Source organism: Vigna unguiculata, chromosome 6 (genome assembly GCF_004118075.2).
Source record: "Vigna unguiculata cultivar IT97K-499-35 chromosome 6, ASM411807v1, whole genome shotgun sequence".
In the NCBI taxonomy this organism is placed as follows: domain Eukaryota; kingdom Viridiplantae; phylum Streptophyta; class Magnoliopsida; order Fabales; family Fabaceae; genus Vigna; species Vigna unguiculata.
In genome coordinates this window covers 18,415,028-18,427,630 of record NC_040284.1, presented here as the reverse complement: position 1 = coordinate 18,427,630, position 12,603 = coordinate 18,415,028, and the positions used below count along the sequence as shown (strand labels likewise).

The 12,603-nt window shown below is 33.7% G+C and overlaps 2 protein-coding genes across 2 annotated transcripts; one reads left to right on the top strand and one right to left on the bottom strand.

The window, feature by feature from the left end:
- Window positions 1-4,721: 4,721 nt before the first annotated feature.
- LOC114186931 (probable cytokinin riboside 5'-monophosphate phosphoribohydrolase LOGL5) lies at window positions 4,722-7,470 on the bottom strand. Its single transcript, XM_028075009.1, has 4 exons — window positions 7,087-7,470; window positions 5,738-5,866; window positions 5,375-5,559; window positions 4,722-5,289 (listed from the first exon to the last, which is right to left on the bottom strand). Exons 1-4 carry the CDS (start codon window positions 7,291-7,293, stop codon window positions 4,893-4,895), a joined length of 918 nt encoding a protein of 305 aa, XP_027930810.1. The 5' UTR covers window positions 7,294-7,470; the 3' UTR covers window positions 4,722-4,892.
- Window positions 7,471-9,731: 2,261 nt separating this feature from the next.
- On the top strand, window positions 9,732-12,236 carry LOC114186710 (40S ribosomal protein S8). The gene is made up of 5 exons (XM_028074684.1): window positions 9,732-9,839; window positions 9,907-9,979; window positions 10,223-10,556; window positions 11,226-11,395; window positions 11,898-12,236. Exons 1-5 carry the CDS (start codon window positions 9,836-9,838, stop codon window positions 11,971-11,973), a joined length of 657 nt encoding a protein of 218 aa, XP_027930485.1. The 5' UTR covers window positions 9,732-9,835; the 3' UTR covers window positions 11,974-12,236.
- Window positions 12,237-12,603: the final 367 nt, after the last annotated feature.

The window sequence follows — 12,603 nt, the reverse complement described above, 5'->3', positions numbered from 1 at the left end:
AGTAAAATAGTGCCCATATTTGTCTATTAAAGGACTCCAACCTAAATTAATTCACTGAAACAACTTTGTCATGGAAGTACCGTTACTGAAGTTACGCAAAATTGCATGTTCCATGGGGATCCAATCATTCAAGGAAACAGAATATATTTCAATGACATTTTCAACTAGATACTAAAGTTTTGGTTATCCAATGACAAAAGTTTAAGCTCACAACATCCGTTAATGACAAAACTAACCATAAAAAATAGAAAGTTATCAAATAGACCACGCAATAGAGGAGATTCAAGCAACAATAATCATGGAATTTATGTACCCAAATGGAAGGCGACCACTAATGCAGAAAAGAGGAGATTAAAGAGGTTAAGAATCCAACCTATTTGTAATTCATTATCTGATGCTGATATAAATAATTGCAATAGATTATTATGTCAAAAAGAGGATGATACTGAAAGTGTAAAGCTATAGGAACTAGCTAAACAAAGTGGGGTTACATTCTCGAGTGAGGAGGAAGAGATCATACGAAAATTAGATGAGATGGAAAGTAGGGATGAGATTATGAAGAAAGAGAGAGATGAGGGGAGAAAAAATAATATTGAATGAAAATCATTACGGTAAACATTAGGGTTCAGGGGCAGGATAAAATGGAGATATTTAACTAATCTTATAGCTAAGGAAAAAGCGGATATGCTATGTGTACAAGAAACGAAATTAGAGGAAGTATAGCAAGGATAATAACCAAAATAAAGTGCCAAATATAGTAATGAATGTATATTCATCCTGCGATATTAATGAGAGATATGCTTTATGGGAGGAAATAACAAGAGTAAAACTGGCATAGGTATGTGAACAATGGTGCATACTAGGTGACTTCAATGCGGTAAGAAAGTTGAATGAGAGGAAGGGGATAAGAGTAGGTAAAAGTAATAAAAGAGAGGGAGTTTAATGAATTCATAGATAATGTTGATCTACTTGATGTGCCTATGATAGGAGGTAAGTATATGTGGTATAGATCTAACGGAATAGCTAAGAGCAGAATAGATAGAATTTTGGTATCCCCTGAATGGTTAGAACAGTGGCATGATTGTAAACAATATGCTCAAGTAAGACAAGTTTTTGATCATTGTGCTTTGGTTCTAAAAACATCAGTTATTGATTGGGGTCCCAAACCATTTAGGGTGTTGAATGTGTGGAGTACCAATAAAAGGGTTCAAGAAAAAAGTGAAAAGAATGTGAGACTCATACAGGAATAGGAAACGGTATGGTAATAATGAAAGAAAAACCGAAAAGACTGAAAAAAGATTTAAAGTCATGGAATAGAGAAGTCTTTGGTCTCAATTAAACAAGGAGAAACGAAATAATAAGGAAGCTTATGGAGTTGGATAGGAAGGATGACCTTTTTTGGGAAGAAGAATTGAACGCATGAAGCTCCTTAGTGAACTAAAGCTACTAGATCAAAAAGAAATATCCATTCTATCACAAAAGGCTAGGGTCAATTGGTTAGAGCATGGAGATACCAATTCCAAATACTACCATTCTAGGATTAGATGGAGAAGAACTAACAATAAAGTAAAAGGAATACAACTGAATGGTTGTTGGTGTGAGGAACCAAATAGGGTCAAAAGAGGTGAAAGAGTTTTTTGAAAAGAGATTCAGGGCTATAAGTATGACTAATATCACACTTGATGACATTGGATTTCATTCCTTATCTGAAGAAGACAATAGGACTTTGACAAGTAATATTGAGGAGGAGGAAATAAAGGAAGTTGTTACCCAGTGTGGAACCTTTAGAAGCCCTGGCCTGATGCGTTCAATTCTGACTTTATTAAAAATAATTGGGAGACAATGAAGTCTGATGTACTCCGAACTATTTTGAACATTTTGGACAAATACCGAGGGGATGTAATGCATCATTTATAACCCTTGTACCAAAAAAAGAAAACTCAATAGATCTTGATGAATTTAGGCCTATATCATTTGTGAGGTGTATGTATAAGATTATATCTAAGGTATTGGCTAATAGGATATAAAGAGGGTGCTCCCAAAAATTATTGATAAAACACTATCAGCTTTTTTAAAGGGGAGAGGGTTATTAGACAGTATTCTTGTAGCTTGTGGATGAACTGAATAGATATAAGAAGACTGGGGTAATAATAAAAGTGGATTATGAAAAGGCATGACTCAATGAGCTCGGAATTTTTGTACTACATGATCGGTAGACTAGGTTTTTGTAGTAAATTGATTGGATGGATAAGGGCATATTTAGAGTCTACAACCATTTCTATTTTGGTAAATGGGAGCCCAACTCAGGAAATAAAACCAACTAGAGGGTTGAAACAGGGAGATCCAATGGCACCATTACTGTTCTTAATAATGGTTGAGGGGTTGGTTAGACGGGCGACTACAAAACATCTACTTGAAGGTGTTAAAGTTAGAAACAATGAAATTGGGGTTAACTTGCTGTAGTTTGCAAATGATACATTTTTTGTATGTCATCCTAAGATTAATAATATTATGGTAATAAAAAGCATTTTGAGATGTTTTGAGCTAGTATATGGACTTAGGGTTAATTACCATAAAAGCATGACAGGTGCTATAGGGATACCAAAGTTGGAAGTGGATATTCTGTCTAGGATTCTGAATTGCAGCTATATGAAAATCCCATTCAAATACCTTGGCATGCCTATTGGGGGGAATCCTAGGCAAAAACAGTTTTGGGATGAGGTAGTAGATAAAGTAAGGAATAAGCTATCTAGATGGAAGAGAAGAATATTATCTTTCGCTGGGCGTGTATGCCTAATTAATTCGGTTATTTCAGCCATTATTTTACTTATCCCTTTTCAAAGCACCAAAAAGTTTTTGTAAAGAGAGTAAGAAATTACAAACAAATTTTCTCTGGGGTTGGGGGTTAGAGGATAGAAAGATAGCTTGGATTAAATGAGAAAATTTATGTAGACCAAAAGAAGGTGGATTGGGAATTAGACATTGAAAAGTTCAATATAGTTTTACTAGCTAAATGGAAATGGAGACTAGGAGTGAAAAATGAGGGGTTATGGAACAAGATTTTAAACGCAAAGTACAGATCGTGGAGGAATTTAAATGGGAATGTTACTGCAAAGCTTGTATCATGGTGGTGGAAAGGCATGAGTATAGTATGTGGGAAAGGACAAAATGGAAATTGGTTTGATAACATAATAGAATGGGGAGTGGGACAAGGAAATAAGACCAAATTTTGGGAAGACAAATGGGTAGAACAAATTCTGCATAGCTTGAGGTTCCCTAGATTGTTTGCCATATCAAATTGTAAGGAAAAAATCATAGGGCAGTTGGGAGAATGGAGAGACGAAAGATGGGTATGGAATCTATTGTGGAGGAAAGAAAGATTTTTGTGGGAATCAGACCAAGAAAATGAATTAATGCATATCATAACAAACCAAAAACTTGAGGGTGGGAGAGAGAACACCTGGTGTGGAACGGAGAGGAAGAAGGAGTATTCACGTTAAAGTCTGCATACAAATTGCTGCAAAACGGATCTATAGGGAAAATTTTGATCTATTTAATGATTTTTGAGGTTTGAAAGTTCTTCCCAATGCACAACATTTTGTGTGGAGAGTCCTTCTAAATAAAGTACCAACAAAGGACAATTTAGTACATAGAAGAGTAGGCATATGCAATACTTTATATGAGTTATGTAATCAAAATGAGAAGAACGTGAAGCACTTATTTGTTGGATGCCCTATATCTAAGTTAGTTTGGGATATGTGTGATAGGTGGGTGGGTATATGTTTTGTGCATCATAACCAACTTCGGACAAACTTTCAACAGTTTAACCTTAGGATATTAAACGAAAAACAAATAAAGTGTGGAAGCTATTATGGGTGGCAATAATTTGGAATCATAAAAATGGGGTAGTATTTCGACAAGGAAAAGTGGATGCAGAGGAGATCTTTAGTTTGGCTGATCAAACACAAAATATCAACTCTAACATTCTCATTCTCAAATTGGAATAAGTGTCCCATTGAATTTTAAAACTTCTGTGAACCACAAACCAATGGAGGTAAATGAAGTTATGTCTGATGTTGGAACATGAGCTAAGAAATCAATTGCTAGTGTCTGGTTCTATGAGAAAACTTTGGTAAAAGCTTTAAGTGGCTACTAACTTGTTAGAAAGCCTTGTAGCTTACCTTACGAGGAAGGTATGGCAGTAGGTATAAATACATAACATAAAGAACAACAAGGGGCTGCTATTGTTTTGTTTGTTTTTTCAGGTGTAATTCACTTTCAAGGTGGGATCAATCATAAACGAAGATTAGGAAGGATATTTGCAAAGGACGAAGGAGCTAAAGTGATTCATATAGACAACTATCTGATGCACCTGAATCAAAAAGGAATTGAGCTAGTAGTCTGGATTTTGGTACTTGTTAAAAGCAAGTGCAACATGTTTTGGTTTAAAAGTTGTAGCCTAGAAGCTCTGCTATATTAAAGCTCTGCCATATTTGGGTCCTCTTAACCTCCCGGGTCTTCACTTATAAGTGTCTTCTAGGTTCTGTTTTATCTGTATTGTTGGTTTGTTGTTCTTGTAAGGTATATAGTGCTTATTTCAATTGTGTACAACTATAGTTTGAGTTTGTTGTATATAATTTTTGTGTAAAAGGGTTAGGGTACCCCTAGTACTCTACTATAAATATATAAAATCTTTGCTGATAAAAAAAAAAACCTCGCGATAGAGAAAACTTGTTTCCTTTTAATACTTTATTCAAATCCCAAATGTGATTATGCATGAAACATAGCATACCTTTCATGTACAATCAGAACTTGCAAGTGCACATGTCAAATGTCAACAAAAAACTGGTAATATTGCAATATTTCAGCAAGAAAAGGAAAGTAAAAAAATCTTATGAGGAGGGAGATCCATACGTGCTGTGAAATTGAATTACTTTCTTACTTATGTCAATAGAAGAAATTCCATAGAATTCTTCTAGGTACGCCAAAGCTTCTGAGTTGCTGTTACAAACCTTCCACAATGATGCAACCTCTCCTTTAGAGACCGTTCCCCAACCCTCACAATCATTCAAAAAGTCAAGCAGCTTTGAATAAAACGAATCATAGTTCATCAAGAGCAAGGGAACAGGAAGCTTTGATCCAATCCGTTCCAGCTGGATCAATGCCAGCATCTCAAACAACTCATCTAAAGTACCAATCCCACCGGGAAGGGTGACTACAGCAGTCTTATCAAATGAGTTGTTCCTCACTACAGCATCCACCAGCCCATGCTTCCTTGCAGAGAAAAACCTGGGCTCAAACGTTAAGACACTCCAACCAGCCAATTTACATACATGCCAACTGAACAAGTTATTGATCAACAGTTGAAGATTACCTGCAAGTGAGGTAATTTTCTGATGGTAAGTATGCATGAAAGTTAGATGCTGTCCATTCACCAGCTTCTTTTCCTATCTTGAACCCACCAACCGGTTTTCCTGCTAGCATAGCACCCTGAGTAACTGCATCCATTAGCCCAGGTCCAGCCCCTGACCAAGTAGTGCAGTCCAAAAGATTTGCTATCTGCACAGCAGGATATATGAAAAAAGATAATCATAACCAGTAACAACCTTTGCCACTACCACTGCTGTTAATGCCAGAAACAATGTGATTAAGTAACAATTGAATGATATCTTATACAATACCCACCAGAGTGTAAGCTGAAAAAAGGGGCAACAAGCTATTGTAAGAATTTACTTGCCTCTTTAGCCAGCTCTTGTGCCTGCACATAATGTGAATGGCTGGGTCCCATCCTTGAAGAACCCAGATACACAGCTCCTCTCCCTAATCTGTTTATGAGTTCATAACATTTTTTAATCTCTTCTCTAACCTGTAATATTAAAAAACACAAAAAGAGAGTGAGGAATCAATTTCCTGGATTTTCACTGGAATTACAAACATTTTTCATATGAAGTTAAACAAGAGAGGATGAATTAACATCACAGAAAAAGTGTGTAAAGGGTGAGTTTTTCTGGTGAACTAAAATATGTAACAATTACGATTGGTCCCTGCCATCCCCCAGTCGCAAGAGAAAATATAAAAATTGAAAACGAATCTAAGATCCAATACTCTCTGAGGCAGCAAAATAGTAAGGCAGCCAGTAGACATGTTAGAAGCCAACAACTATGTACAGTCCTACTAAAGTATGAATTTCATGACTAAAAAACACGAAACTTTCTACAGATCATGGTATAAGTTACTTTTACAGATAGAAATGTAAAATTTCAATTATAATTCGTTTTCCAAGACTAAGCGGATAAAAAAAGAGAAGGTAAGCATGATCCAGTGCAATTCATCTTTCTTTATTTGGTAAAATATACTTCAATTTAAACTGAACTGCTGGGATTCTTTTGTGCATCTCATCCAAGTAAGTCTTACCATCTTTTTATTACAATATTTTCAACAATTAGACCCGGTACAAGCAGAAGAATTTCTCTAAACAATCATCAATTATTAGAAATCTCATTAAAATTATCAGTTTATCACCAATGATCATGGCTGACTTCCATAAGAGTCACCACAGCTTCAACAGTCATTTTCACAATTTTTTTTTTGCAACTACTTTCTGAAAGGAATCTAGCCAAATTGCAACCTTGCTCTAGTCCTAAAAGCTACATTTTTATGTTACGGGTTCCAGTTTCCCTACCCACGACCTTAACATTCACAATAACAACAGAAGAAGAACTTCAACTACAAAAGTAATCAGTTCCACCAGCAAATTGAAAACTCAACAGAATAAATATTCCCATCTTCCCATCACTGTAGCACAGACAATTCTTCAATTATCAACAACATATTCCCAAAAACAGATTCGATTGAACACATCCTTACCACTGGGCACACCCTTTGAACTAAAACATCATACAGCTATCAGTTGTCAAGCCCACTGCTTACACGGATTTAACCCCTACTCTTCCAAGCAACCCAACTAAACAGAAACTTTCATATCACAAAAGGGTTTCAACTTCCACCAATTCCCATCAAATATATGCAACAAGAAATAAACAAATAAGCAAAAGGAACTAACTTCAACAACACGGTAAATGCTACCTCATCTGGGCTCTTCCTCTCATCCAACTCACTGAAATCTTGCTTGCTTAGAGAAATTTTTCTTTGAACGGCCTTGTGCTTTGAGAACTTGAAACCAATTTTACTGTTCTCTTCTCTTCTGTACAAAAAGTGGCACTTGATTCTTGCTTCATGAGTGTTTCTCAGTGCAATATGAGTACCCAAGGAAGCTGCCACTGAGAAACTCATCCCTCGAATTTCCTAAAGGCGTCAACTTTTCAAGCCTTGTACACGCATAAAAAATTCAAGGTCTGAGTTTTCTAGGAACATAAATCATATATTCTCATTGCAGCAAAAGGAATCAAGAATGAGCAAGGTGCTTCTTTTCTTCCCCCTTACATTTACACTGATGTAAAAAATTATCATAATACCCTCACCCTTTCTAATACTTTCTATTGCACATCCGACTGTGTTAAATTTACTTTAATTCCTCAAATTCCACAAAGAAAATTAATTTCTAAGGGTTGTGTTTGAGAAAATGATAATAATTTCCACTTAATTTATATTAATTAAAACTAATTTTATTGATGAGAGTAGAAAAAATTTAATTAACGTAGCATGAAAACCAATTTTATTAATATAGGATAAAAAATTATTATTATTGATTAAAAAATAAATAAATATTTCAAATTTTAATTTTTTATGTTTTGTAAATTTAATATCACTGTCATAAATTTTTAGTCTTTTTGAAAAATTACATATCCAAATAACATATTTATAATAAAACACTTCAAATTCTCATTAGCCTCATTATATTAAATGAGAAATGAAAATAAAAATAATGAGTTTGTGTCTAACATTTTTTTAAAAAACAAAATGAGAATATATGAGAATGAAAGATGATTACAATTTGTGAAAAACTAAAAACACAAAGGAAAAAAAAATTATGTTAATAAATATTTGGTTTAATTACTCTTTTGAATCATATTTTCGTTTAAAAATATTAAGTTGTCCTTAAGTTTTTTTTTAGTTTCAATTTGATCTCGGATTTTGAGAAATCGATGTTTCTTTTAGAACGTTAAATTTCTTGACATAGATCAACATTTTTTTCATTAAAATTAAAATTCTTAATATAGATGGTTTATTTTGTTTGTATAATATCAATCTTTAGACAAAAATAGAGACCACCAAAGAAATTAAATCTAAACATTTTTTATTCTTTATTATATTTTATTTTATATTTTATTATTTATTATCATTAAATATTGTGCTTTATATAAAAAAAATACATAATTTAATTTTCATCAATTCCTAATATATATTTTCTTACGATTAAAAAATTTAATAAATACTTATATAATCTGAGTAATGTATGTAGAAGTAATTCAATAAAAGATTCAAGGTGGTGTTGGGGAAAGAATAAGGTCTCACTATTATTTATTTATTTAATTTGAATTATTTTCTCATTATTATTAAAAATAAACTCTGCATTCATATTAGTTAGATCAATAACCTCTTTTTGAAAAAAAATTAGGTTTAGAAACGAAAATAACTTACAAATGTCTTTTTTTAGGATATCAACATGACGGGTATGATACGAGTAGTAGTTTCCTACCCTACCCATTGGATGGATAAATATCCGTCTCGTATCTTTCTTCATATCCGTGCGGGTATCTATATATCTTTTTAATATCCATGGATTCACGAGTATTTACAAATAAAATAAAATAAAATATTTAACAACATATGTTAACCATAAATTCAAATAAAATACAATACATAACATTCATAAATTTTAAATAAAGTCTAAGTAATCCATTTAAATAGTGTTAAATGATAGTTTACAAAAAAAATGAGGATTTTTTTAAAACCAATTAACAAAAAATAACTCATTTAAAATCAATATGTTAATATTTTAGTTATGTTTTTTTTTTAATTTAAATTATAGTATAGTATATATGGATATGGACACTATGATACACATACTCCTTCCGTTAATATGTGAATATAAAAAATATCTATATCCATTTTGCACGAATATCTATTTACAATATTCATTTTCTTCCTATTGTGAATTTTATCTGCAAATATCCACGTATACAAATTTTGTTGACATCTTAATATTTCTTGAGGGGTTCTACGAATATTTTTGGGTTAAATATGTTTTTGGTCCCTCAAGTTTAAGTGAATGTTGGAATTAGTCCCTCATCAAAACTTTATACCAATTTAGTCCTCCATCTTTCAAAATGCAAAATGCGTGAATTTAGTCATTTTAACCAAATTTTGTTAAGTTTATCTGACGTTTCAAGCACATTTCATGATAGTATTTAAGTTAACATTGAAGCAAAAATGTGTCAAACAGTGTAAATAATTTAAATACTATCATGAAATACGCTTGAAACGTCAGATAAACTTAACAAAATTTGGTTAAAAGGATTAAAGTCATGCATTTTGAAAGATGAAGGACTAAATTGGTTAAAATTTTTGATGAGAGACTAATTTCAAATTTCGTTGAAACTTAAGGGACCAAAAACAAATTTAACCCAATATTTTTTTGTATAATATGTAGCCAACCTTTTCAAAATGTATGGGAAGTATTCAATAAATAAAATTGAGGGGTGCAGAAAGAATATGAAACCCATTACAAAGTGGGCTTTGACTTCCACCAGTGTCAATTTGGCCCAATCTTCTTAACCCTAACCTTCTTCTTCTCTTCTTCCTTCTTTTCGTCCCTGCACGTTGGAGTTACTAGCCAGAGCTCGTAGCAGCACCACATTCCTACTCTGCCAAAATGGGTATGTTTCATTTTTCTCTTTCTCTCTCTCATAACTTGATGTTGCTGATTCATGTGAGTTTGCGTAGGTATCTCTCGTGATTCCATGCACAAGAGGCGTGCCACTGGTGGCAAGAAGAAAGCTTGGAGGAAGAAGAGAAAGTAAGTTCTTCTAACTCTAACTGATTATATTTCATCATTAATTGATTGCATTTTTAATAATCAAATTCACCTGTCTTAACATTTGTTTGGATCTAATCAGAATTAGAGTTAAACAGACAGTATTTCAAGGACTATCAGAGTGAAAGCCTAATTTTAACCAAAGAAGTTGCCTTTTTTATTTTGTTATGTTGTTTTTTTTTACCAATGATTATTTTGTGTTTAATGGGGTGTGTTTGATTGCAGGTATGAGCTTGGGAGGCAGCCAGCAAACACAAAGCTGTCAAGCAACAAGACAATTAGGAGAATTAGGGTTCGTGGTGGAAATGTGAAGTGGCGTGCTTTGAGGCTTGATACTGGGAACTATTCTTGGGGGAGTGAGGCTGTTACTCGCAAAACAAGGATTCTTGATGTGGTGTACAATGCATCCAACAATGAGCTTGTTCGGACTCAGACGTTGGTCAAGAGCGCCATTGTTCAGGTCGACGCGGCGCCCTTCAAGCAGTGGTATCTGCAGCATTATGGCGTTGACATTGGTCGCAAGAAGAAGATTGCAGCTTCTACCAAGAAGGAAGGAGAGGTACATGTAGTTGAAATGCATGGTTGTTTACATATAGTTTTACTTTAGTTGCTTTCCTAGCTGAATTGTAGTATGAGATTTAGTGCCCTTTAGCCCTGTGTCAATGTCGGTTGTTGGAACTTGGAAGCCTGCATCTTTTTTTATATTGTAAAGACTTTACTTCTTCAATTTCAACATGATTGTATCATCCAGTTTCGTTGCTCAGTTTTATGTGTGTGCATTGTGCACTTTTTGTCATTCCACTAATTCCCGTTATTTTATAAGAATTTAATTTTATGCATTGTCCCTGTAGAACTTTTTTGCATAGGTATTCAATGAGATTTGATAAATTTATGAGTATTTCATAAATATAATGTGGTTATTATACACTTTGAAATAGTAAATTTTGGTTGGATACCTCTGTAATGACTTTTCACTGATAATGTATGTAATCAACCTTATTTTATAATTCTGATTTTGAAGTATCCAAGGTTATGAAGTCTCAATGTAGAAAAAAAAAATCTAAAATGAGTTCTGGAACTGGGTTGCTAATGCTGTATGATATAGTTAATTTTTTGGAACAGTTCATATTTTTTTTACGAACTGCGAAATTGTTTTTCTTTAAAAAGATGTTGTGTTTTTTTCTTTCATTTATTTGCATCATTCACTCATTCAGTTTTTTTTTCACAGGATGGTGAAGCTGCAACCGAGGAGGTGAAGAAGAGTAACCATGTCATGAGAAAATTGGAAAAGCGAAAACAGACCCGGGTGCTTGATTCTCACATTGAAGAGCAATTTGGGGGTGGTCGCCTTTTGGCTTGTATCTCATCCCGACCTGGCCAATGTGGCCGTGCTGATGGGTATGTTACTTGGTACTCAATTAGCTAACTAACAGATTTATCTAGTGCTTGTTTTTCTGCTTCTCGGTGAGAGTAATTTTTAAAATTGCTTTTCATAGCTAGAACAATCATCCCATTTGCAACTTGCAAGAGCATATGTATGATGGATGACCTAGAATTTATATGTTGATGGGGCCGAAAAATAAGGGATTTAGTCTGTCGGGTGTTAGCAACTTGATCCCATGCTGTGTTGGGGAGATGTTCAAATGGTTGTGGTTACCTCTGGTAAAATGAAATTGCAAGACATGGATGTAAATGAGCAGCTTTTCTTATTAGCAATTTTATTGTCCAATCTGAAGTAGCATGTCTGGTAATGCTAGCGTAAAAAATATATTTAGAGTTTATCAGATGCCTGACTTGTAAAGTTCACATACTTGACAACTTAGTCAAGTGAACAATATTGTTTCATTTTAATTTAATTGTTCTGAATGTTGGTGCTTAATGTCTTCTGAATTTTTGGCAGATATATATTAGAGGGCAAAGAGCTGGAATTTTACATGAAGAAGCTTCAAAAGAAGAAGGGCAAGGGCGCTGCTTAAGATATTATCTATCTTCCTACTTTTTGTATCAGAATTTCTTGATGGTCTTAACTATCCAGTCAGATTATTAGTTTTACTAGGAAGTGTACTCTCTTGTGGAGGGAATGTTTTATGGTGTAAACATGGCCAGGAACTTCTATTTCTTTACTTAGAGTGAATCCTGTTTAAATTGATTATCTCCACCATTACAATTTTATAGTACATTGACTCTCTCATCTTGTGTTTTCCTGAACATGATGTCAAAAAGTTTTGAATTTTGTTTCTGGTCCCTGGAGTTGAATTGGTTCCGCTTGGTCAGTGTACTGCGGAAGAATCATCAGATCTATGATTTATGTCCCAGAATGAGAAAGATCATAAACCTTTAAATCAAGTCATGGGCATTATTCCTTTAGAGCAGGCATATTTAAGGGAGAAAATGATTAAACTTTCTCTTTGGAATTTTTCAGTTTCAATTTAGTTTATGTTCTTTTGCCTTCTTACCTTCCCATTCGAGACGGATTATGTTACGAGTCAAACTTGGTATGGTATGAGAATTTTTTTGTCTAATAGATTAGTCTTGGATTTACTCCTTTCATATCATACTGATAGATAAGTTGTGTTGATTCAAGACACTGATTTACATTGTTGGAT